Here is a 24420-nt window from a genome sequence, read left to right on the forward strand (position 1 = left end):
TTTCTGAACTGAGCCAGCGTTTATGTAAAAAGCTGCAAAAAAAGAATGCCTTCAGCCAGATTCGAACTGACGATCTCCTCATTACTAGTGAGGTGCCTTACCAACTTGGCCATAAAGGCTTTTCTTGCAACAGAAAAATTCTGAAATGTATCTGACATATAAATAAGGACTCTTTTCAAAGGTCTATTTTTGTTCTAAAACATCTTTTAACAACAATATAGGTAGCTAGAGAGCCCAAAATAATTTTACACTGTAAGAAAAAAAAAAAGGCAAAAAAAAAAAAAACAATTAGATTCTCCTTTTTCAATAGAATTTTTTTTTCCAGCGCAAACAGCCATCGATACTGAGTATGGTATATCTGTCATGGTGTGTTATCCATTGCAATAGGTATATAGTCAGTAGATTATAATATACTTCCCATTAGCAAAAAAAAAAAAAAGCTAAGATAACAGACCATTTTTCTTACATTAAAGAAAATAGATATTATTACCTATTTTACAAAATTTTGCCAATATTCCATGTTCATTAAATCCCAGCAAATGTAAATCTTCAGTTGATTTTGTTGCAGATGATACATATTTTAATAATTTTAAACTAGCTGTCCCACAATATGTATACTCCAATAAGTCCCATATTTTACATAACTGGAAAATGGAAATGCCTGTAGTCCCTAGTTTGGCTCTATTTCTCATTCCTTGCAGTAAATGATTTTCGGAGCTATTGCGCGCATCTAGCTGTTTTCACACCAGTTTTGGGCCAGGTCCGTATAGTATGTATGAATAACACTGGACAAGTGTAGAATCATACGACAGGAGTGCAGTAGTAAGGGATGTTGGGCAAAAAAGAAAGACATTCCGATACCGGGAGTCGAACCCGGGTCTGCTCGGTGAAAGCGAACCGTGCTAGCCGTTACACTATATCGGAAACTTGTTGAATGTTTTTCTGGGTGAAAATATATGTCGAGATGAGATGGCCACGATCACGTGACTGCACACACTCACTATCCTCCGGAGTTTGGTCCATACATCCAAAATACATTTCTTATTCCGAATTTTGAAACATCCATACTTTATTCTTCGACGAAGAGTAAATGGTTCCTTACCATGAATGCCTCCCAGCAGGATAGACCAGAGTCAGACATTTCGGTTGAAAAAAAAATCGCGGAATTACCAAAACACGGGATTGTCAAATGCCGACAATCTCATCGAGATCCATGCTCAGGTACCGGTGATAAGTCCGCCAACATCAAACATGGCCGAACGTACGGAAGATAGGCCAACTGGTCGAGGGTCGCAGCTGTAGTACTGCAGCATGGGTTTTCTCGTCGATCTCGCTTCTCCATATCCTCTTTTATACGCTATTGTAAAGTGACAATAGCTTTAACAGGCGTGCTGGCAGGACTATTCCTACAGTTTGCCCAAGGGAGACTATTTTTACACTTTGCCATAGGCAAGAGTACTGAAAACACACATACTTCACTACTTAGGGGGTAAAAGATTACCTATAACAGCTACCATAAATTAACCTACCTCGGTCCAACCGTTTCACGTCTCCCAATACAGCAAGTGATGACGTGGGGTTATGTGCACACCGTTTCAGCCGCAGGTTGCTACCTTCTGCGCACGGAACCTGCAGACGTCACGTGCCCATCACCAGCATTTGCTGGATATGGCAACCCTTGGCAGGCCCCGGTTTCAGCTGAGCACACCACTCTTTTTTGCACTGTCCACCAGGCCTGTTCCCAGCGGCTACTCTTGAGTCAACCAGAACCGAATTCGCCCTTCGTCACGTGCAATTGAGACGTTCTAGCCTGCCGTTTACCGCCAAGTTTGCAACGCTTTTTTCAGTGTTTACCGCCAGGTACAGCCTATAGCGCCCAGTTTTGCTCAAATTTTGGCCCGTTTTTACAGCCTTTAGCGCCCAGATATACAATACTTACCACTAAGCTTACTCACTACTTTTCAGCGTTAAGCGCCTAAATTTACTCCCTTTTACAACTCCGAGTTTACCCCCTCCAAAGCCGTTAGCCTCACCTACGATGGACCAGTACAGCCCTCCCAGCTACCCGCCCAATTCGCAGGCCCACCACTACCCTCCTCCAGAGTCGTCGTTCAACTCCAGTGGCCAGGGCCAGCAAGGCTACAACACCAACGAAACCTACCACGTCCAGCCAGACATGGAAAAGATGCAATACAACCAGCGTCCCGAGCCATCCAAGGACTTTGACGAAAGCTTCAAGATCGAAAGACCAAAATTCAACGACTGGCCGTTTGCCGTGTTCTTCCTCTTGGTCGTGGGTGGCTTCATCGCAGTGGCAGGCATCACCTTGAACGCCCTCCGCAAGACGTTTGGGTTCCAGGGAAGCTCCATCTACGACAGCAGAAATTCCTTCACCATGAACACCAACACCATCATTTTGTTTGCCTTCATTATCGTGTTGGGCATCGTGCTTTCTGCCGGGATCATTGTCTACGCAAGAAAGGCACCCCGTTTGTTCATCACCACTGGCTTGATCTTAAACGTGATCTTGGGGCTCGGTACCTGTATCTACTACTTCGTGATGCACTACTACTCGGCAGCCATCGTGTTCTTGGTGTTCACCCTCCTTTCCGCCTGGTGCTACTGGTCGGCAAGGTCAAGAATCCCGTTCAGTGCCACAGTGTTGCAGATTGCCATTGACGTCATGAAGAGGTACCCCTCCACGCTCATGACCTCGTTGATCGGAATCGTCGTTTCGGGTGCTTTCAGCGTGTTGTTCAGTGTGGTAATTGTGGCTACCTACGTCAAGTACGACCCCAATAGTCTGAACCAGGGATGTGACGTGGCTGGCGGTAGCTGCTCCCAGTCTAAGTTGATTGGAGTATTGGTGTTTGTATTCTTTGCCGGGTACTACATCTCGGAAGTGATCAAGAATGTGATCCATGTGGTGATTTCAGGTATCTACGGAACCTGGTACTACTTGGCCAACTCCGACCAAGGTGAACCCAAACACCCTGCCTTGGGTGCCTTGAAGAGAGCTCTTACTTACTGTTTCGGCTCCATTTGTTTCGGTTCCTTGATCGTTTCCATCATCCAATTAATTCGTGGAATTGTCCAGACTTTGAAGACCAACGCCTTGAACTCAGGCGATTTGTGTGCTGGCTGTGGATTGTTTATTGCAGACATGATCATCGGATTGCTCGAATGGATGGTGCGTTACTTCAACCATTACGCCTACTGTTACGTGGCCTTGTACGGAAAGAGCTACCTCAGGTCTGCTAAGGACACATTCGACTTGATTCGCTTCAAGGGAGTGGATGCGTTGATCAACGACTGTTTCATCAACACTTCCTTGCACTTGTACGCCTTGTTCGTGGGATACCTCACAGCTTTGTTGGCATACTTTTATCTTAGGTTCACCAAGCCCGAGTACAACTCCGACGGTACATACTACGCTCCAGTCATTGCGTTTGCATTTTTGATTTCCGGTCAAATCACCCGTATTGCGTTGACTGTCATTGAGTCAGGAATTTCCACTTTCTTTATTGCGTTGGCCAAGGATCCCGAAGTATTCCAAATGACCAACAGAAACAGATTTGATGAGATCTTCAGACACTACCCACAAGTTTTAGAAAAGATCACCTCTGATCACTAGATAGAGGCTGTAATTTAGACCTCTTCTCTCGCCAGCACTTAATTTTTCCATGTTTACTGGCTAAATATTGTATTTCTCACTATATTCGTCTCTATAGTTAAACTTTTCAATTGAAATAAAATAATATAATCAAGGAGCCTATTGTGGGCTGAATCGATAGAATCTTATGCCCCACACAGGAACGATATGGTTCCTCGGCCAGTGGTTGTTGAGTGAAGGATCCAAGGGTATTCTGTCGGAAAATGGGCTCAATGGGGAGCTACATAGGCTGAAAATGTGTAAAAGGGGGACCTTGACCATATACTACAACGAATGTTATAAATTTGCTTCATTTCTCAGCTAGAAAATAGATTATGAATTGTCGTTAAGTCTTTAGTCTCTTCAAGTGCGTTTTGAATTTCTTAGATTGTTGATTAATTTTATAACTACATAGAGAATACACTGGTATCCCGAATAACATTTGGGAACGATTGAATGTCTATTACATACCATCATCTCATTCTGCAAACACTAAAATTCTTTAGTAACGCGGCACTTCGGTAGTAGTAGACACCATACCACGAAGCCATTTCATGGAAAATATTATACGGTACATTTAGCTTTGCTTAGAACGGCAAGATACACATCCTCCTGGCATACCATCATAGAGACCATTTAATAGCACGATAGTATTTTTGAAACTGGGCTCATAAATAACCGTATCATGAGGCTAAAAACACTTAACTGTCTTCAAAATGGATTAAGACTAATCTTAAATTATAGAACCCTAGAGAGATGTCAGACTATACGTAGCAAGCAGACTTAATATTGTAAAAAAACGATTACGATTAGGATCACTTAAGCATCACTAGATTATCATAGCGAATAACCCATAGACTTTCGGAGAATATTTCACAGCCATTCAGAGAATAATCCATAGACTTTCAGAGAATAACCCATAGACTTTCAGAGAATATTCCGTAGACTATCATAGACTTTCTATAGAATATCCCAATTTCAATACGACATCCCCCAATTAAATCATTTTCCATACTTCAATTACTACTCCCCCGATGCTGTCTCAATACATCCTTACTACCATATCTCCAATCCTCTACCTCTGCTCTTAATCACCATGCCCCCGCCCATTTTCCAAACTTCACTTGTCTCCACCAAATGTCGCATGTCCCCCCCATATATCTACAATCGCGACACTCCACCAACCACACCTACTCCATGTTGACGCTAGTGATAGGAGACCTCTTCGTTCCAGACAGAGCCATTGGCTTGCCCAGCGACTTCAAGAAGCTCTTGAGCCCCAATCCCTCTGCCATTCCCTCCAACAACAAGATCGCTCAGGTGTTATGTTTGGGCAACGTCACCAACTCAATCGAGACGTTGCAGTTCCTTTACAACCTCTCGCCATCGTTCCACATGGTACGAGGCGAGTATGACGACGCTCAGCTCTTGACGCAACAATTGAAGGCGTTGGGACATGAATCGCCCAACATTCCGTTCCACCAGGTGGTGACCATCGACAACTTGAAGATCGGATTCACCAGCGGGTACCAGATCTTGCCTCGTGGAGACGACGTGGCGTTGCTGACATTGGCACGCGAGCTCAACGTGGACATTTTGATCTGGGGAGGTACCCACAAGGTGGAGGCGTACGCTGTGGAGGGAAAGTTCTTCATCAATCCAGGCAGCGCCACTGGCGCCCACACTTTTGGGTGGGCAGATCCAGATAAGGACAGCGACGACGAGGCAGGGGGCGAGTCTGAGCTAGACGACGCTGAAAATGATGCTGCTGACGCCAAACTGGAGCAGACAGCTGGTGATGATAGCAAAGAAGGAGAGGAGTCTGGGGACCAAAAGCCCCAGAACGAGGAGCCAGCCAAAGCCAAACTGGACCTCTTTGGCGAGGAAACTGCTGACGCGTCCGAGAGCTTGTCCGGAAGCGCCAGCAACGAAATCGATTTGGAACTCTTGAACAAGGTCAGTGAGTCCACGTCAGTGATTCCTTCGTTCTGCTTGCTAGACAGCCAGGGCTCGGCGTGCACGTTGTACATCTACACCTACTTGAAGGGCGAAGTCAAGGTCAATAAGGTGAGTATTCCTCGCAACAACTAGGGCAACAGAGGTTTGAGATGATTGGAGAGTTGAATAGTTCATATTGGAGTGAAACCCGTATCTCAATACTCTTGGAAGAGCAGGCCCGACGTTAAGCCCCAGGAGGTGAAAATAAGTGATTGCATCATTTGCAATAGCGATTTACATGAATACAATCGTGGTCAGAGATCAAGCAGCAGCAGACACCAAATTGAAGGTGAAATACGAGAGTGGAAAAAAATTAATGAAGAGTGGAACTTCAAATACTAAAAGGTTTTAAGTTGGAAACCGGCTAAACGTTCCAACTGGATCCAGACCTTGCTGGCTGCAATCAACCCAAGAAGAAAATACCATAGGAACCCATACTGGTGAAAGATTATTTGGTGCTTGAGTATCTGTACTTAAGTATTGATCCAATTCGTAGAATAATATTCTATGGTAACAGCCTGGATCTGACTTGGTAAATCATTACAGTTCTATTATGCTAGTATAGAGTAAATTATACAAGGCTTGCGCCAGCTCGTCATTGCCGTAGGAGCAGCCCACGCCGGGGCTCTCATTGCGGTAGAAGCTTCTAAGAGATATGGCCATCAAAAGATAGTAAATAAACCGTAAAGATAAGGTAATATCATACAAATACCAAGCACGAGTTGATATCAGAATCATCAGAAGATTAATCATATCATTGACGAGATAACTAGTCGTGAGTTGATAATAAAATCGTCATAAAGATATCGATAATATCATAACAGTGACTAAACCATCAATATCACAATCAAGCCATCAAATTCGATAAACCATCAAAGATTAAACTAGACGTGATAAAACCATTGGTGACGATAACCCCATGCGAAGCTCACCCTAAGGACTTACGCTTGCACCGACGAATAATGCAACACAAACTCCTTCTTGATCTTCTCCCAGTTGTGCGGGTCAAAGAATATGTACACCCCCTTCTCGATGTCCTGGCTGATCAAAATAGGCTCCACGTTGCTGTCTTTGGTTAGCCACACCTGGATGTCCTTGTGGTATCTCCAGTTCCGTGCCACCAACTCTCTGGCAGCGTATTCTTGCAAGGTGTCTCTGGGCTTCATGTAGAAGATGTAGAATAATGTCTCGTCCGTGAACGACTGTATTTTGTTGTCACAAGGCCCTGGCTTGGGTACAATGTTCTCACTCCTCAACGACTGAGGCAAGCTGAAGTAGGGCTCCACCTCGGATCTGGAAGTTTCCGACCACGGCGACGACAAGTTCTTCAATATCTGCGAGTCCTTGGAGAGATCCAACCCGAACTTGCTTATATCCTGGCCTATGGCAAATGTGGTGTAGTCGGTCTGGTCCATTTTGATGAGCGAACTCAAGCCATTCAAGCCATACCTGGCCATATCATCGTTTGTAGTGCCATTTGAGGTCTCCTGGACAGGTGCTGCTGAAGAGCCTGCCGCTATGGGGACGTTTACAGCGGAGTTGTGGGCAGATAAGCCTGGAGGTAAAGTGACTGTAATTGTTAGTAGAAGCGGAGGAATCCGGCGGGAAAAACGTACCCATTGTGGAGTGCTGTCTGGGGGATCACTGTTTCGATAGGGAAACTCTAGGGAAGCGCTGGGGTGGTAGTAGCTGAGTTGTGGTGGTAGCCGCTCAGAGGTGATTTGGGTGGAGAAAACGGGCGGGACACTCTAATAACGTGACACAAATCACGTGGTATCAATTAAAACGGTTGGCGCACTACGGGACCTATGTATGTCTTGGTACTATATCAAAAAAAGCTGGAAACGAAGCGACGATAAGACAGCAGTATTCTGATGATGTTGAGTATGTGCCAGTCTTTGTCTTCAAGCTGACGAGGGTAAGACTTAGACGTAATTATTAATTAATAATATTGCAACACACATTCTCATACTATTTGACACGCCAACAATCACCTGGATTTATTTACACTAGTTTTCTTTCTTTTACTGCTTCACTCCAGGTGTTTGTGCTCGTTCTTTCCCTCTCTAACTCCGTTTCAATCACCTCGTGCTTGTTAGTGTCCAGTATCGTTCATCGGTCGTTCGTTGGTCAGAGTGGTCGGTCTTCCTTACGTCCTTGTAATTGCTACATGTCTTTCCAGATATGCGCAGTAGCTATTAACCATACGAGATCGTCGCTATCGAGGCATTGTTAGAGCTTTCCCAGACACCTAGTAGTGTCCTGCATAATATCGTTCATCAAGCTTACGTATCACGTGAGACTCCACGTGAAGATCTTACCGAAAACTCATCGCTTTCTTCCTCCCCATCATGTCCAGAAGATACATCCCAAACATCATCATCACAGGTACCCCCGGCTGCGGTAAGACCTCGCACGCAGAGGGCTTGGTGGCCCAATTGAATGAAGAAATCCACGTCAAAAACACGAAGTTCCAGCACTTTTCAATTAGCGACATCGCAAAAGAACGCAAGTGTATCGACAGCTACGACGAGGTTCTTGACACGTCAGTGGTGGACGAGGACAAGTTGTTGGACAGCTTGGAGCCAGATTTGGAAAAGGGAGGAATTATTGTTGACTGGCACTGCTGTGAGATTTTTCCTGAGAGATTGATCGACTTGGTGGTGGTTCTCAGAACCGATAACTCGCTCTTGTTCGACAGACTCAAGAAGAGAGACTACAAGGACAACAAGATCCAGGAGAACCTCGACTGTGAGATCATGGAGGTGATTGCCCAGGAGGCTAGAGACTCGTACATCCCTGAAATCGTGATAGAATTGGGCTCCAACACCGTGGAGGAAATGGAGGAGAACATCGAGAGAATCTTTGCCTGGACCGATAATTGGGTCAAGGACCACGAGGACGGTGTCACCAACGAGTTGGACCCCGAGGTGGCTGCGGCTGCTGCAGCTAAGCAAGGCGACAGCGACGAGGAGCTTGATTAGGGTGGATGTAAGCATGGATACAAGGCTGCAATTACATATAGTTTCCAGTGTAGTAATTGTATATTGTTGATCCATCTAGCTTGCTAAATGTGGAGTCAAAGTTGTATCTTAGTATGTGTAACATGGAGCAGGAATTAACACGGACAGAATAATGTGTAGATATTGCGAACATTGGCGATTGACAACGGTCAAGGATGACAGGAGCAGTTCCTTACACACTGCACTAATATTAGCGATAGTTTCCACCGATAAGATGCAGAAATTATCACTATATGAATCACGAAAATCTATATTTTATTGTACTTCTCAGTTTGAGAGTGGTTGAAAAGACTGCCCAGATTTAAGTTTCCAGTTGAATGGAGTATAATCTAAATTGACTCAGAAGCGATTTTCACATGAGTTTACCCTTGCTGGGGTTTACAAGCTACATTCATAAATCCAATTGACGTTTCATAAATCGTGGAAATACACTATTAGGTATTTAATTGTATAATAAGTAATGACGATCAGCAATAGACTGAATGTAACATCAATTATACTTACTACTCATCAAGAATCCTAGTCAATCTTTGCCTATTTAATCTGACCCATTAGTTGCCTGATTTATTATTCTCTATCAGCATCCTTAATTAATATGCATACGATAAGGAACCTCTGGCTAAATCGATAAGGCGAACAGCTTAGTCTCCCTGCAATTGACTTTGGGTTTCTGGAGTCGTGGAATTCTCAATTCCTACTCCAATAAACTCGGTAGTAGTGAGGATATGCCAGGCTAGCGACTGGTAGAGTTGCAACCGGGAATTATCGGTTGCTCCAGCCACAGCCGGATGGAGGGAAGAAAGTAGTTTTCAATTTAAGCAATCATCTCTTCAGTTCAGCCCGAGATCTTGGTAAATATAGAGGGGTTTCCAAGGGGTATACTGTACTTGGCTGATGCAATTATCAGGCATGTAATGACCAGAGATAGGATGATTACAACCACCAAATTCTCTGTCGATATGTTAATATAATTCTCTACACTTAAATGATAATTGATTTGAAAATTGATTGACCCTTTCTAAATGATCTTATAATGTGTATTTACGTCATCGCGGTTTTACCCCATATACTTCTAGCCGGTCAGAATAATCCTAAAAGACACGAATGACCACGAGTTTGAGAATGGAATTAAGTAAATTGATATCCAATGCTGAGGTTAGAAGGTACTGTAGATTTAATTTACTTAGGACAGAATATTAAACCGACAATTTTAGCCGATACTGGCAAGACTAAAAATAGCTGTAACTATCAGGTAAATTTTTAACTTTGGGCAAATTATTACTGCAATTGTACTTTCCACTATTATGGCCCAACAAGACGTAGTAGGATATAGCTCTTGTCAATTACACTCTGGTTTGATTGGGACCAATTGAAGGTTCCAGATGTATAGACTACCAGGAAGTACCCGAGTATTATTCTCTATTGCATCGTGGGATGTGGAATTGTTACTTCCAATGACGGACTCCGAAAATTGATTTTATTAATTACCATCAAAGGATGGATCGCAGAATTGCTGCTCTCTAATTTTTAACATTGGGCCCACTTTGAGCAGGCTTGAACATATTCGCTACGGAGGTCCGGAGGTATCAAATGAATTATTCTAATGTACATATTGAACTGAAATAACCGTGGGCCTGGGCCCATATGTTGAGATCTAGAAGGTAGTCTAGAGGGGATGCTCGAGGTATATTCTAGAGGTGCTCATTAGCTTCTAGAGAGGTGGATCAGAAGAAGAATGCACCCATGCTTCTAGAAAATGCACCAGAATGCGTTAACAGGTGAAGCATATTGATTAGAACAAAAGATGTGCCATGATTCTTCTCACGTAGTAAAACACCAATAACACCGCCAACAAAGCCACCACGTACGCCCCCTTGGTGACTGCAATGTACGACCATTTCTGGGTGATGCGCTTCATGTTGTGCTTCTCCAACTCCATGATGCACCGCGCGTTCTGGTCGAAAATGTACTTGGACTCCTCGATGATCTCGAGCTTCTGGTCCTCGGTCAACCCGTTTCTGGTCACCAACTCGTAGTCGCGCTTGTACACCACACGCAACAACGACTCGTCCGTCACGTCAAAAGTGAAGAAATTGGTGCCCAACTTGACAATCTGGTCGTGGGACATCCCGTTCTTCTGGGGGAACATGCCTGTGGCCTTGGCGAACGACGACCGCATGATACGTCCGCCTGCAAACAACGCCAAGTACATCACATGCAAGTATGCGAACAACAAGTAGGGCCTGGCGGCAGTGACCTCCAAGATGTGGTTGGCAAACGCAATCTGCTCCAGCATTTGCGGCTTGAGGAACTTATCCTTGTGGTCGTCATAGTAAAACATCAAATCGGTGGCAGCACGCTCGCGACGTGCCACTTCTGGCTTCCACACCTCCTTCAACATCTCAGTCCACTGGTCGTCTTTCTCGAACTGGCGGTACAACGCAGTCTCGATGGAGGCAAACACGTGGTAGAAGCTCTGCAAGCCCTGTCTGTAGATCTTGTAGTCTCTGAGGGCCAAAGCAAACCGCAAAGTCATCATTTTGTCGACCTTGTCGTGGTGGCCACGAGTTTCGAGGTTGATTCTGTTGGCCAAGGCGCCGATGTCGTCTTTGGCGGGAAGGATCTCTTGCTGGCTTAGTTTGGTGGTAGCGCCCATGGTAGTCATAGTGTGGTGGTTAGGCGCGGTCAACATTGGGGATGGGGGCGTCTTTATAGTGGGGACTCATGGGGTGCAGAGGCGATATGTGCGACTGCAGGACCAAGTGCGTGGTGCGGAGTTTGTGTCATGCGTCGCACTTATCGGGGCCAGACCAGTTTCCGATGTCGCTATAGGTGGCGGATGGAGCTTGGGGAGGAGGGAAGCCAGAGGGCGTGGGCACGGACGTGGGTACGAACAAGGGTACGGTCGAGGACTCTGCATCCGCAGGAGGGGCCAACAATAAAGGTGTGGTGGTGCGTGTGGCCGAGGGGCGGTCGTAGAGTCGGTGTCTGAGATAGAATCCGACGCGAGTGACAGGTGCTGCGAGTCTCGTCCGATATCTGCGGACCAGTGGCTGTGCGATGGCCCGTTAAGTGCGAGAATACGTCTCCATTGGCTATTGGCCCAGTGGGACCACTCGGACTCATCCTAGCATCCCTACCCTGGTTCCCGTGCTGCAACATGCCCGAGAGGCTTGTGACGGGTCGCAGAGTGGCATGACGGCTCAACGCCAGGATGGGCAGCTCAACACCAGCAAGCCTGCGGCACTGCAACGTTGACGTCGCGACCTAGTCTGTGGGAGGGTCTGCCAGACGTACAGTGGCTAGTTTGGTGCAACGGTTGAGGGGAGATACACGGAGATTGCCTGGTTGGGGTTTTTTTGGGGTGCCCTGAACCTGAAACAGGAGGGAGTAAATGTAAAAGTCTGAATATTCGTACTTTAAAATCAGCCGAGGAGGTCAGGGGTAGGCAACTGAACGGCGTTTGGGGAGGCTACTGGAGGTGACACGGGGTGGGAGTTCTGGATGGTCTGGTAATGGTGTTATGCAAAAGCGACATCCAGGTGAAACGACATTGGGCACGACATGGACCACCACCCCCAATATCGATATAAACTGCCCATAAAGCTAGAAAAATTTTTCAGTATTCTCATACCAATCTGTTAAAAGTATAGATCGGTCAGCTCGCCAAATCCGAAATTTTTAGTACAATAGCCTCATTCAAAATACTAGTATCTCTATTAGAATAATAATTATTGCAGCTACAGTCACTCTTCAAACTAGCGTATCTTATCATATATATCTACAATCCCAACCAGTGGACGGTCTTGGTGGTTTCGAACTCACCCTTGAGGGTGGCGTTGTCGGAACTGTTACCCACCAACACATTGTAGGTACCCTTTTCAGATTGCCATTTGGACTTGTAGGTGTTCCAGAATGAGGTGGCTTCACGGACGGAAAGCTCGAGGTGAACGGCCTTCGACTCTCCAGCCTTCAAGAATACCTTCTCGAAGTCCTTCAACTCCTTGACGGGTCTGATAACGCTGGGGTTCACGTGCTGGACGTACAATTGCACGGACTCAGCACCGTCGATCTTACCAGTGTTGGTGACCTTGACCAGCACCTTCAAGGTGTCATCGTTGGCCTGGACATTGAGGTCGCCGAACTCGAATGAGGTGTATGACAAACCGTAACCGAATGGGAACAAAACGTCTCTCTTGATCTTCTCGTAGTAACGGTAGCCGACGAACACGTCTTCACCGTAGAGCACTCTGCCGTTGGTGGAACCGAAGTTGAGGTACGCTGGGTTGTCTTCGATTCTTCTTGGGAAGGTCAACGACAACTTACCCGAGGGGTTGATGTCTCCGAACAACACGTCAGCGATACTGTTACCAGCCTCGTTACCTCCGTACCAGGCCTGGACCAAAGCAGGGACCTGTTCGACCCATGGCATGGTGACAGGAGAACCAGACTGGTTGACAACCACCACGTTAGGGTTGGCCTTGACCACAGCCTCAATCAACTGGTCGGTGTAGCCTGGAATGTCCATGTCAGGACGGTCAAAGCCCTCGGATTCCCATTCCTTGGAGATACCGACGCACAAGATGACCTTGTCGACCTTCTTGGCCAAGTCAACTGCCTTTTGGATCTCCTTTTCTGGGGTGGAGACAATACGGAGTCCGAAGTAGACACCTCCCTTTTCTGCCTGCTCAGTGTGCAAGGTGTAGGTAGGACCAGTGCCGAATTCGACCTTGATTTTGTAGGTGACGCCCTTTTCCAATTCGATAGAAGCCTTTTCCTCTCTGGTACCCATACCCAAGAAGAAAGCATCTCCCTTAACCTGGTGGGTTTTGTTGTCCACAATCAACTTGTCGTTGACGAAGATCTGGGCAGTTCCCATGGTGGAGCAGCCGAACTCGTAGGTGCCAGTTTCCTCAGGGGTGAAGTCTCCGAGGAAATCAGCGTAGAAAAGGGTTTGTTCCACAGGAATGTACTTGCTCTTGAAGTCAGACATGAAGATACGTGTCGACAGCAAGTCGATGGACTCGAAGAACTCTCTGTTCTTGGATCCTGGTGGGTTCTTGTAGAACTTACCAGTAATACCCTTTTTGCCGTTTTCGTTGACCAAGAGCTCACCTACGTCTGGCAAACTCTTGTCCAAGAAGGCGCCCAAAGCGTACTCGAGCGAAACAGTGTTGTTGCCCTCGGTGAGCTTGTTCTGGATACCATCAAATGGTGTGACCTTGTAGCGAGCAGTCAACGAAGCAGAACCACCACCAGAGTCTTGGGTGACCTTGGCGTTGGGTCCAATCACAGCGATCTTCTCGTTGCCAGCACTGGCAGTCTTGGACAAAGGCAAGATCCCGTTGTCGTTCTTCAACAACACGATGGACTCACCACCCACACGTCTCAACAACTCAGAAGCTTCAGGCGAGTTGTTAGGCGACTCCACCACGTCCTTGGGAATGCCCACCTTGAGCGCCTCGTTGACGAACTTGAGCACGTATCTGACGTTGTTGTCGAGCGAGTCCTCGTGGATCTCGTTGGAGTTGACCTTGTGGGCCAAAGGAAACGGAGTTCTGAAACGAGGGCCACCGGGCATTTCCAAGTTCAAGCCAGCGTCCAAAGCCTCCTTCATGGAGTAGGTACCGTACCAGTCGGACATGGTCATACCATCAAAACCCCATTCGCCACGGAGAATGTCTTGCAAGAGCTTCTTGCTCTGCGAGACATGCTCACCGTTGACCTTGTTGTAGGCGGTCATCAACGACTTGGGTTGGGCATCACGGAATGCGATCTGGAATGGCTTCAAGTAGATTTCACGGAGCGCTCTGTCAGTCACAATGGTGTCAACTGCAATTCTGCGGTCTTCCTGGTCGTTACACACAAAGTGCTTGATACAGGCCAATACCTTCTCGCTCTGGATACCCTGAATCACTTGGGAAGCAGCGTGTCCCGACAACAAGGGGTCCTCCGAGTAACTCTCGAAAGCTCTGCCACCCAATGGGCCTCTGGCGATGTTGCAGGTGGGGCCCAAGATGCAGTGGGCGCCCTTCAACTTGGCCTCCTTACCCATCAACTGACCTGCTTCGTGCAACAAGTCCTTGTTGAAGGTGGCAGCCATACCAGTTCCGCAAGGAAAGCAGTTGGAGGGAACGGAATCGAAGAATTTGGTACCTCTGACACCGTTGGGGCCGTCAGAAACACGAACGGATGGAATGTCCAAACGGTCGATGGCAGCAGTGTGCCAGAAGTCGATACCAGCCAAGAGGCTGATCTTCTCGTCTAGGGTGAGCTCGTGGAGCAAGTGCTCGACATCGAGTTGTTGTACCTCAGAAACAGTCATGGTTGTGATGGTGAGCAAGTCAGCGGGGGACAGGCCCTTTTATACTCCGGCGTGGGTATGTCGGGGACAACTGGCAGATCTGCCTCTGGCGATTTTGGTGGGGAATCCGGTGGGGTACGTCTGTGGAGGAAGTGTCGGAATGGGCCTGCGCGGAAATGCTGCCCGATTGGGCAGCACACCCGCGGGGTTCTGGAGCCCCTGCTCGATCGGGCAAGATGTCCCAGTTGTGGGGTAGTTGGAGATGGAGGTGGATGAGGTGAAGCTGGAGGGCTGGAGGGCTGGAGGGCTTGGCTGGTGGTCGGCGACGGTGGTAGCATCCATTCTGGGCTTGCCATCGAAGCTGGCCGGAGGCTGATGGGTGATGGTCAAGAGTCCGATCCCGATAACAGGGAGTTACCAACAACACGCGAACCACTGGCCATGTCGGAGGAGAGTCTCGAGGGCCGCTACAGCACTTGGCGTGGCAGAAGTGGACATTGAGGCTGGACAATTCGACTTCTACGAAGAGCCGGAACAGTTTGGACAAGAATTGACAAACCTACGAAGTTTCCTGGTGCTGACGGCTCCCACAGCCGGCCAATAGGCACCCGGAGTCCGATTACAAATGGAAATTATCACAACGGGAACAAGAATCGGGTATAACTAAGCAAAGGATCACAACGGGAACAAATTCTCGGCTACAAAGGATAGTATGGGGACCTGGAGTCCGAATTGACCTAGCGAATGGGGTGTGACGGGATCTAGGAGTCCGAAATGCGACTTACGAATTTGTCACTTGGAATGGGACAAAAGCCTCAAGGTATCCAAGGTGCTAGAGTATTCCAGTGGGATTCATTCGAAATGGCTCGAGTTCCTAAGAATTTCTTGAAAGCAACCCAGGCATAACCAATTGAAACTGAAATGAAATAAAATAATTGTCAAACGTCCGAAGATTCGAAGATGGCTTGACCAGTCGAGTGGCCGAGATTCGGGTAGCCTTGTTACCTGCAACATGTTACAAAGGTTGGTTTTCAATCTAAGAATGCGCCGGAGTTTACACCTGGCATCTTCGAAACTGCACCTAAAATTGTAATCATTCATGACCTAATTAGATACAAAAGAGACAGATTAAGTTGAGATTACCGCAAAAGTGTACCTAAGACATGAGGCCTCTCTTAAGTCTACAACTACTTGAACAAATTCTTGCTTTTTGAAAATTCCAAAAGGAAGAGTTCTTGATTTACGCTGATAATATCTACAAGAAGAAAAAGAAGTTATACCTCTGATTAATATATACGTGAAGTAATGGAAAAGCCCAAAGTCGATACAATTTTAAACTGCCTTACTCATTCTGGATATTGAATGATTAAGTCCATCCGAATAGTTCCTCGACCAATCTAACGCGATTCCTTGTAGTCCTTCAAAATGGCATTCAACTCGTCTCTCTTGCATACGTTTTCGAACTTGAACGACGCTGCCAACTCGTCCAAGTCCTCGAGCTCCAAGCCCACAAACAAGTCTGCGTACTCAAATTGAGCGTATTGCGAGAACAACAAGTCCTTGGCTGCGACAGTAAGGTGGTCTTTGATGGTCCATACTGGAGGGTACATTTTTTGGTACTGCTCAGGAATGTGGTTCTTCATGTGGTCTGTCAATTCCTGGTACAACCTATCGAATTCAGGGTCGATGTCATTGCCCCATCTGTCCAAACCCAAGTGCTTTTTCTTGTGGAACCATTTGCCAAAAACCTGGAACCACTTGGACTCAGGAGACACGTACGTCATGCCCTGGAAGCCAATATCCTTGTAGAGCCAGATGGACCACGAAATTGGGCTTTTGTCGCCAGATGGATCACCCTCCTTATACACAGCCAATTGGTCCCGAAGCACGTTGTATCTGGCTCTGTTTATGACGTCTGGGTTCTTGTCGCCTCTGACCTCGGAGGCATACACAGGTCCAAACTCTCCATTCCACACGGGAACGCCATTGTCAACCATGTACTGGATTTTCCTTTCGTATTGGTGCTTGAGTTCGGCCTTTTCCTCTGGAGTGCCCTCGTAGAGTGTTCCCTCGAGGTTGGGGAACCCATAGTTGGAATAATCGTGGATAGAGTACACAGTGTTGGGAATATACTCGTCAGCCTTTGGAAATTGCCTGAAGTCCATGGCATAAGTGTTTCCATCGAGAAAAAACATGTGGTTAGGGTCGACCTTTCTGACCTCACTGGCAAGCCGTTTGTAGAATCCAACCAACCGGGAGTGGTCCTCCACTGAAGGCTCGTTCAATGGGTTGTAACCAGCGACCCAGGTGTTGTCCTTGTAGTGTTTGGCAATTTGCACCCAAAGGTTGATCACTGCGTCCTGAAATACCTTGAAATCAAAGAGAAGCGACTTGTTGATTCCGGAGTCACAGTGCCAGTCCTGGTTCTGCCCACCAGGGGCAGTGTGCAAGTCCAAAACGGTGTATATTTCGTTTTGGGTGCAAATATCTACGATGCGGTCCAATCTCTCGAAGCCCTTGGGGTTAATGGTGTAAAGGTCTGAGTCGTCGTCCAAGAAATGGTGGTAGTTGAACGGAATCCGCAAGCAGTTGAGCCCCAACTCGTTTTTGAAGAATTTGGCGTCCTCGTCTTCCCAGAAGTACTGGTAGAACTTGTCGAAGAAGTAGTCGACCTTTTCCTGGCCGATCATTTCCACCAATCTCTTCTTGTGGAGGGTTTCGGTGCCGGGGTAGCCGGTGATGAAGTTTTCCATGTTCAAGTGACCACCAATGGCGGTTCCAACAAGTACGACCGGTTGGTCGTTGGCATCGACAATTTTGGTTCCTTTAGTTTTGAGAAAGCCAGACATTTTGCAAAAAGTACTGAACAAGCCTGATTTGGTCTAGGAGCCGCACATCTTATATGTGCCAGTCTTAGCCTGGGATTGGCTGAATTGCCCTACAGTTTCTGTAAAGTAGTTCTACGCGGATAAGCAGGCGCGCTGCGCGCATAAACGATCTTCCCCCGCAAATGGGGAGGAGAGTTACCTGGGCGATTGGCATGACTGGCTTATCGGTGGAAGTGCTGGAGGTCGGAAGTTCCATACAACGCATGCCAATACATCTATGACCTCCTTTGGGACTCGTCAGTCGGAGTGGGAGAATTGTGCTGTCGAAGCATCACTTGAGAGATGCACGCACCGCAGATGATCCTAGACCGAAATGGAACTGGCCCCGGGTTATGCAGCTCGTGTCCTCCTGGGGCCGTTGCGGCCGACCTGTGCGGCTGACAGAAAGTTTAATCCTGAGAAACCTGCCCAATCTGGCACTCAGTGCCAGGAAGGTCAATCCACGTTTGTAAGGAAACATCCACCAGTAGAAGGAGTATTATCCCAATGCAAAGATGGATCAGCGCTTATTCCGTTTGCAAGGTAAACTTATACTGTAAGCAAAGTTTGAAATAGGGACATCTTTTAGGAAGAATGCACTCTTGGATCGGTTGATACCCCAAAGATAACCGTTAAACCCTTTATCTTTTAGAGCTGAATTAGGATAAGGTGGTAGGAAACATTAATATTTAGAACAATGTGCTTCTCCGGAGAACTTGGAGTTTCTATTTGACAAAGATTAATGAATACTGAAACTCTCAACAACTCAGTCCAAAAGGAAGCCTCGTGGCTTGATTACTTGGACACGGTTCAATGAAATCTGAATCGAGAACCAAGATATTGCAGTTCCCTATACTATATTCGTATTAAAACATTACACCCCCCATTTTAAGTTTCCTATGCAATTAGTGAGCAATACTTGCACACTATAAGAGATATCCATTTAGGATCTAAGGGTATGAAGTTGAAAGAAGTAAGCAGACCTTAGTGGGTGATGTTATACATGCTACGCTTTTCTTCAAATTAGCCTTGCGTGCACTCAGTCAACCATGGGGAGGGGATGGTTTAGATTCGGTGCTCTAATACGCTTTGTTGGGGTAATCTTCAATATGAAATGTGCTTTCAACGATAAGATGACTCACAGAGGCCACATTTTATATATCACTTATTTCATTCTTCGTCGATAAGAGAGGCAAGATATCCGTTGTTGAAATTCTAATACTTGAAGTTTTGTTTCTTCCGTTATGTTGACAATATGTTGTTAAATGTGTTCGTAGATGTCAAACTGCTGGAGGACTGTATTATTGCTTGTTGTAAAAGCTATCAAAAATGACCCTTCTAGGATTGACACGGAAGCCTTGTTTCGAGTTTTTTTAAATTCCTCTAAAATTTTGAACAACCTTTCAATCCCAGAGGATTCGGGTTTTCCCAGATAAATCCTGGCGCTCACTAAGCAATTTATCGATAATAGCTATACAAATGACAGGGACATAGACAATGCAAGCTGAAAAGACCTGTACATACTACATTTACTTGTTGAAGATAAATGTGAATTATGTTTTCAATACTTCAATAAAATAGTGAAAATACTATGGCTTCACCAAATTATCATGGATTATTCTCAAATTATGCTTGAATCTCATTAGAATAGCAAAAAAAAGAACCGATTAGTTGTTTTACATGGAAGCAACAGCAGTATATCATTGATGGGCCTTAGTGCTTCACTCACCTCATTTAGTCCGTGCACTAGATAACCAAGTATTATCAACACCTATCCGAGAGTCCCCACAATATTTTCCTCACATGAGATATTATTTAACGGGAACCAGTACTCTTAGAATTGCCATGTGTGTTCCGGTTATTGTCCGAACTTGAACAGTTTATTCCAGTAAGCAAATTGGCATTAGTTTGAGGCTTATGAGAAGTACCCAACAATCTTATCGAAGACAATAAGGACTAGGAGGGTTAAATTCGTAACTAGTGGAGTTAAATTATGGATGCAGGAGTGACCAGATGGCTTAGCAGAGGTGCGAGATCGATCTGGGGATCGTTTCCACTTTTGGATTGTGCCACAAAGACACGCATAAATGCCCGCATATGTCCCAAAAATTCAATTATCCGGAATCTTTGTTCGGGACTTTCCTAAAACAGCAGTCTCCCCGGACTCTTACTACCCCACATTTCAATAGGTGCCACACGGCCATGTTGCAATTTGCGGACTATCTCCAAAAAGCCATACATACATGCATCCAACCCCACGATCAAACATCATCAGTTGCCTCAAGAATACACACAGCAGCTACCACCATGTCGTCCTTAATGAATTCACTAGATATTGACTCTTTGCTCGAAGAATTGACACTTGAAGAGAAGATCTCTCTTCTAGCCGGGTCCGATTTCTGGCACACGGTTCCGATTGAAAGATTGGGTATTCCCTCTGTCAGAACCTCCGACGGGCCCAACGGAATTCGTGGAACCAAGTTTTTCAACGGAATTCCTGCCAACTGTTTCCCATGCGGAACAGCACTAGCTTCTTCGTTCAATAGAGAGCTCTGGCGAGAGGCAGGCAAATTGATGGCCGAGGAAGCCAAAGCGAAGGCTGCCCACTGTATCCTAGGTCCCACCTGTAACATCGTTAGGTCGCCTGTAGGTGGCAGGTGTTTCGAGAGTTTCTCAGAGGATCCGTTTTTGTCAGGATTCGCAGCCTCCAACATCATCAGTGGAATCCAAAAAGAAAAAGTGCTAGCATGCATCAAGCACTTTGTGTGCAATGACCAGGAAGATGAAAGGAAAGCCGTTAATACGGTGGTAAGTGAACGGGCAATGAGAGAGATTTATCTCAAACCATTCCAGATTGCTCTTAGAGAAGCCCAGCCCAAGGCATTGATGACTGCGTACAACAAGGTGAACGGCACTCACTGCTCGGAGTCACAGTACCTTCTCCAAGACATTCTCAGAGATGAGTGGAAATGGAACGGGTTGGTTATGTCGGATTGGACCGGCACCTATTCTATCAAGGATGCGCTTGATGCTGGTTTGAACTTAGAAATGCCCGGTCCGACACGATTTAGAGAGGTTATACCCGTCAGGCACGAGGTGTACACCAACAAAATACATAGGAAGGTGATCGATTCCAATGTCAGACAAGTGTTGCAATTTGTGAACGATTGTATGGATGCTGGCATTCCAAAAGATGCAGTTGAATCTCCCCACAACACTCCTGAGGCCTCTGCGACCCTCAGAAAGATTGGGGGTGAAACGATTGTATTGTTGAAAAACGAAAACGACGTATTGCCATTGCACAATAAAACCGAAAAGCCCCAGAAAATCGCAATTATCGGTCCAAATGCAAAAGTTGCCCAAGATTCGGGGGGAGGCTCCGCTGCCATGAATGCCTCTTACAAGGTGACTCCATTCGAAGGATTCAGATCTAAAATCGAAGAAGGGGATGGATCAGTTAGCTTGGATTATTCTCTCGGATGCTATCTTGATCGTAATCTTCCCGATATTGGGCACCTACTTCGGGATGATGAGGGAAATCCTGGAGTTACTGCAAAGTTCTACAAGAAGCCAAGAACCGGGACCTCTGATGACAACAGGGAGTTATTCGAGACTTTCCACTTCAAAAGTACGAGATTTTACCTTTCGGACTTCAAAAGCAAACACTTGAAGCCTGGTGAATTATTATTTTATACTGATTTTACAGGGACTTTTGTCCCAGAAGAAACTGCCACTTATGAGTTTGGATGCTCGGTCTTGGGTACTGCCCAGATATTTGTTGATGACAAGTTGGTGGTCGATAATAAAACCCATCAGGTTGCTGGAGAAGACTTCTTTTTAGGTATTGGAACAAGACAGGAACTAGGCTCAGTTGACTTGGAGAAAGGACGAGAATACAAAATTAGGGTAGAGTTCGGCTCCGGAGCCACATACACCTTATCCAGCCAATATTCCGAAAGAGGTGGAATATACTTTGGCGCAAGAATCAAGACCACGGCTGAAGAGGACCTCATGAGCGCTGTTGAAGTTGCAAAGTCTGCGGATAAGGTTGTTATTTTTGTTGGTCTTTCGAAAGAGTGGGAATCGGAAGGATTTGATCGTCCCAACATGGAAATTCCTGGTTACACTAATCAGTTAATTAGTGAGATTGCAAAGGTTAACCGTAACGTCATTGTGGTCAACCAGTCAGGCTCTCCTGTGTCTATGCCATGGATCGATAACGTTGCAGGTTTAGTTCAAGCTTGGTATGGAGGAAACGAACTTGGAAATGCCATAGCCGATGTTTTGTTCGGGGATGTTAACCCTTCTGGAAAATTGTCCATGACTTTCCCCAAGAGGTTAGAGGACAATCCTTCTTTCCTTAATTATGGTTCCACTAATGGGCGTGTGATTTACGGAGAGGATATATTTGTTGGGTATAGATACTATGAAAAAGTTGGAAGAGAGGTGTTATTTCCTTTTGGATACGGGTTATCATACACCACTTTTTCCCTCTTCAACTTGAGGGTAAAGGTTGAGGAAAGGGACTTGAAAGTCAGCGTTTCCCTTAAAAATACCGGAAGCAGAAAGGGTGCTGAAGTAGTTCAAGTGTATGTGGCACAGGATAAGCCTAACATCATTAAACCCGTAAAGGAATTGAGAGACTTTACCAAAGTTACTTTAGATCCAGGTCAAGAAAGAGAGGTTTATTTCACAATTCCACTTAATGACGCAACAGGGTATTGGAATACCTACAGCGAGTCATGGGAATCCGATGCAGGTGCTTATAAAGTACTTGTTGGGAGTAGCTCAAGGGATGCCGATCTACTGCAAGGATTCTCGATCGAAAAATCCTCGTCGTGGCTTGGGCTTTGAGAAAACTAGAATTTGGTGAGTCACCTTTCTGAGGAATGCCTGATATGTTCTGACCCATAGGGATTATCTATGGAACTTGAAACATTACTCTCCAAATATACATGGATAACGAGCTGATTCATATTATTCTTGATTTCGGAAGAACTTCTCTATTCTGCTAGTCAATCGTGCATTTTAGATTTTACATACTGTGTCAACTGTCTCGGCTAGCAATTTCTCCGACATCTGAAAGTAACCAGCTGTGTCTGTTTTCAACTGAGGATGCAGTTTTTACAGTATGTTTCCCATGGTTTTTGTCATTTTGATTGCCGGAATGATATCCAAATAAGGATTAGATTTACATCATTCTGGGCTTTTCGCAGCTGTTTCTACGGTTGCGAAATGAAGTCCTGATAATTCTGCGATTACTCGTTTGAACGAGTGTAGTTCTTCAACTGGTTTTTTAGCAATATAACTTCAAAATAGATAAACCCACTTTTTTGTAAAAAAAATACTGCCAGATCCACCTGTACTGTGTATTGGCAGGCCGCTAACTTAATCAGCAGTGCTAACATAAGCAAAACGTGAGTTGTCTTAAAATTCGTCAAAATTCTTGAACCAAATTAAACCTACCTATCACTATACGAGACTCACTTCACTAAATAGTAGCGTAATATGATACAACACTACAACTAAACAGATGAAGCTCCCGAAACGACCCGAACAAGTAGATGTCCTCGAAGGCTAGGTCTACAAGATGGCTGGAGGTAAGCATGAGCATATGAGTTACCTCCAGCTTTCTTCAATTCATCCATCAAATGGTAACTTGAATTCCAGCAAAGCAATATGAATACCACTAGAAAGGTAGAGATTCTTGGCTATGAAGTTACTGCCACACCTGCTGGAAAACATGGATTGTCTTGAAGTTTTCCCCTAGAATTGTTTTGATTTAAACATGAGTTATTAGTCACTTCTTGAAGTTCATATGGATAATGAAAGACATGAAATAGTCTGGAATGGACTTCTGGAATACTCTGCTTGTCTAGTTTGGCCTGAAAACTTAGATTTCAATCATTAGAAGGGTCACAATTATGGACTTGGAGTTATCTTGCCAGCAAATAATTACTGTCTAACTACTAGAAGGAAATCTAACTTGTGCTTACATTAATGATGCCGACATTGGCATAACAATTTATAACAGAATTAAAATCATTCACACGGGAGATTTTACAAAAGGTAGTAACATCCCATTTGATACTATTTCTCTAAATTTATCAAAATGGATTATAGTCCCTGTGTTATGACATGAAAGGCACTACAGTTTCATCTATCTACGGCTACCATAGCCAGACTGTTCTAATTGATTAAAGCGATATGAGCTGGAATTAATTTCACAGCTAGTATTTGTGGGACTTGCATTAAGGATAATTGTCACTTGTTCAACTCATTCGGCCCCTCCCGATTTTTACCCACTTTTTTTTTGTAGGATATTTTTTGTGGTTATGGTTCTTTCTGTATTTTTTTGTGACTTAAAAATAAAATTAGAACTAATCAAATTTTGGTTCAAAACATTGTAGATGGAACGCCTCAGCAATGATGCGTCTAATTAGGAAGCAGCGGGACTTGACGCATCATTTTCTGGAGACTTGGTCATTAACTTCACAGTAACGCCATAATCAAACTTTATTTCTTGGATCCATGCCATGATCAAGTGGATGCCTATGAACCTTTGAAAGGATAATA

The 24420-nt window shown here is 45.5% G+C and overlaps 9 protein-coding genes and 2 non-coding genes across 11 annotated transcripts; 5 read left to right on the top strand and 6 right to left on the bottom strand.

Moving 5' to 3' along the window:
- Positions 1-46: 46 nt before the first annotated feature.
- Positions 47-119, bottom strand: CANTADRAFT_t252. Its single transcript has one exon. It is a non-coding gene; the product is annotated as a tRNA-Thr (tRNA).
- A 733-nt stretch (positions 120-852) lies between these two features.
- CANTADRAFT_t251 lies at positions 853-924 on the bottom strand. The gene has a single exon. It is a non-coding gene; the product is annotated as a tRNA-Glu (tRNA).
- A 749-nt stretch (positions 925-1673) lies between these two features.
- CANTADRAFT_27601 (uncharacterized protein) lies at positions 1674-4093 on the top strand. Its single transcript, XM_020208162.1, has one exon. It carries the CDS (start codon positions 2039-2041, stop codon positions 3632-3634), a length of 1596 nt encoding a protein of 531 aa, XP_020061966.1. The 5' UTR covers positions 1674-2038; the 3' UTR covers positions 3635-4093.
- Positions 4094-4849: 756 nt separating this feature from the next.
- On the top strand, positions 4850-5743 carry CANTADRAFT_57571 (retromer subunit; the record flags this gene model as incomplete). Its single annotated transcript, XM_020210711.1, has 1 exon — positions 4850-5743. One exon carries the CDS (start codon positions 4850-4852, stop codon positions 5741-5743), a length of 894 nt encoding a protein of 297 aa, XP_020061967.1.
- Positions 5744-6591: 848 nt separating this feature from the next.
- On the bottom strand, positions 6592-7107 carry CANTADRAFT_57636 (CCR4-NOT core subunit; the record flags this gene model as incomplete). The annotated part of the gene is made up of 1 exon (XM_020210717.1): positions 6592-7107. One exon carries the CDS (start codon positions 7105-7107, stop codon positions 6592-6594), a length of 516 nt encoding a protein of 171 aa, XP_020061968.1.
- Positions 7108-7743: 636 nt separating this feature from the next.
- HBR1 (nucleoside-triphosphatase) lies at positions 7744-8783 on the top strand. Its single transcript, XM_020208163.1, has one exon. It carries the CDS (start codon positions 8002-8004, stop codon positions 8632-8634), a length of 633 nt encoding a protein of 210 aa, XP_020061969.1. The 5' UTR covers positions 7744-8001; the 3' UTR covers positions 8635-8783.
- Positions 8784-10465: 1682 nt separating this feature from the next.
- On the bottom strand, positions 10466-11338 carry HMX1 (Hmx1p; the record flags this gene model as incomplete). The annotated part of the gene is made up of 1 exon (XM_020207045.1): positions 10466-11338. One exon carries the CDS (start codon positions 11336-11338, stop codon positions 10466-10468), a length of 873 nt encoding a protein of 290 aa, XP_020061970.1.
- Positions 11339-12454: 1116 nt separating this feature from the next.
- BGL1 (beta-glucosidase) lies at positions 12455-14998 on the bottom strand (the record flags this gene model as incomplete). The annotated part of the gene is made up of 1 exon (XM_020210679.1): positions 12455-14998. The coding sequence occupies one exon, from the start codon at positions 14996-14998 to the stop codon at positions 12455-12457; it is 2544 nt and encodes an 847-aa protein (XP_020061971.1).
- A 361-nt stretch (positions 14999-15359) lies between these two features.
- On the top strand, positions 15360-15581 carry CANTADRAFT_92426 (uncharacterized protein; the record flags this gene model as incomplete). The annotated part of the gene is made up of 1 exon (XM_020211943.1): positions 15360-15581. One exon carries the CDS (start codon positions 15360-15362, stop codon positions 15579-15581), a length of 222 nt encoding a protein of 73 aa, XP_020061972.1.
- Positions 15582-16265: 684 nt separating this feature from the next.
- Positions 16266-17826, bottom strand: EGC1 (glycoside hydrolase family 5 protein; the record flags this gene model as incomplete). The annotated part of the gene is made up of 1 exon (XM_020212008.1): positions 16266-17826. One exon carries the CDS (start codon positions 17824-17826, stop codon positions 16375-16377), a length of 1452 nt encoding a protein of 483 aa, XP_020061973.1. The 3' UTR covers positions 16266-16374.
- A 2078-nt stretch (positions 17827-19904) lies between these two features.
- Positions 19905-23173, top strand: CANTADRAFT_27607 (beta-glucosidase). The gene has a single exon (XM_020208164.1). The coding sequence runs from the start codon at positions 20152-20154 to the stop codon at positions 22696-22698; it is 2547 nt and encodes an 848-aa protein (XP_020061974.1). The 5' UTR covers positions 19905-20151; the 3' UTR covers positions 22699-23173.
- Positions 23174-24420: the final 1247 nt, after the last annotated feature.

Source organism: Suhomyces tanzawaensis, assembly GCF_001661415.1.
Source record: "Suhomyces tanzawaensis NRRL Y-17324 unplaced genomic scaffold CANTAscaffold_9, whole genome shotgun sequence".
Lineage (NCBI taxonomy): Eukaryota > Fungi > Ascomycota > Pichiomycetes > Serinales > Debaryomycetaceae > Suhomyces > Suhomyces tanzawaensis.

What these genes read in the sequence shown, in the direction of transcription:
- CANTADRAFT_27607 (XM_020208164.1), top strand. Translation starts at nt 20,152, where the DNA reads ATGTCGTCCTTAATGAATTCACTAGATATTGACTCTTTGCTCGAAGAA.
- CANTADRAFT_27601 (XM_020208162.1), top strand. Translation starts at nt 2,039, where the DNA reads ATGGACCAGTACAGCCCTCCCAGCTACCCGCCCAATTCGCAGGCCCAC.
- HBR1 (XM_020208163.1), top strand. Translation starts at nt 8,002, where the DNA reads ATGTCCAGAAGATACATCCCAAACATCATCATCACAGGTACCCCCGGC.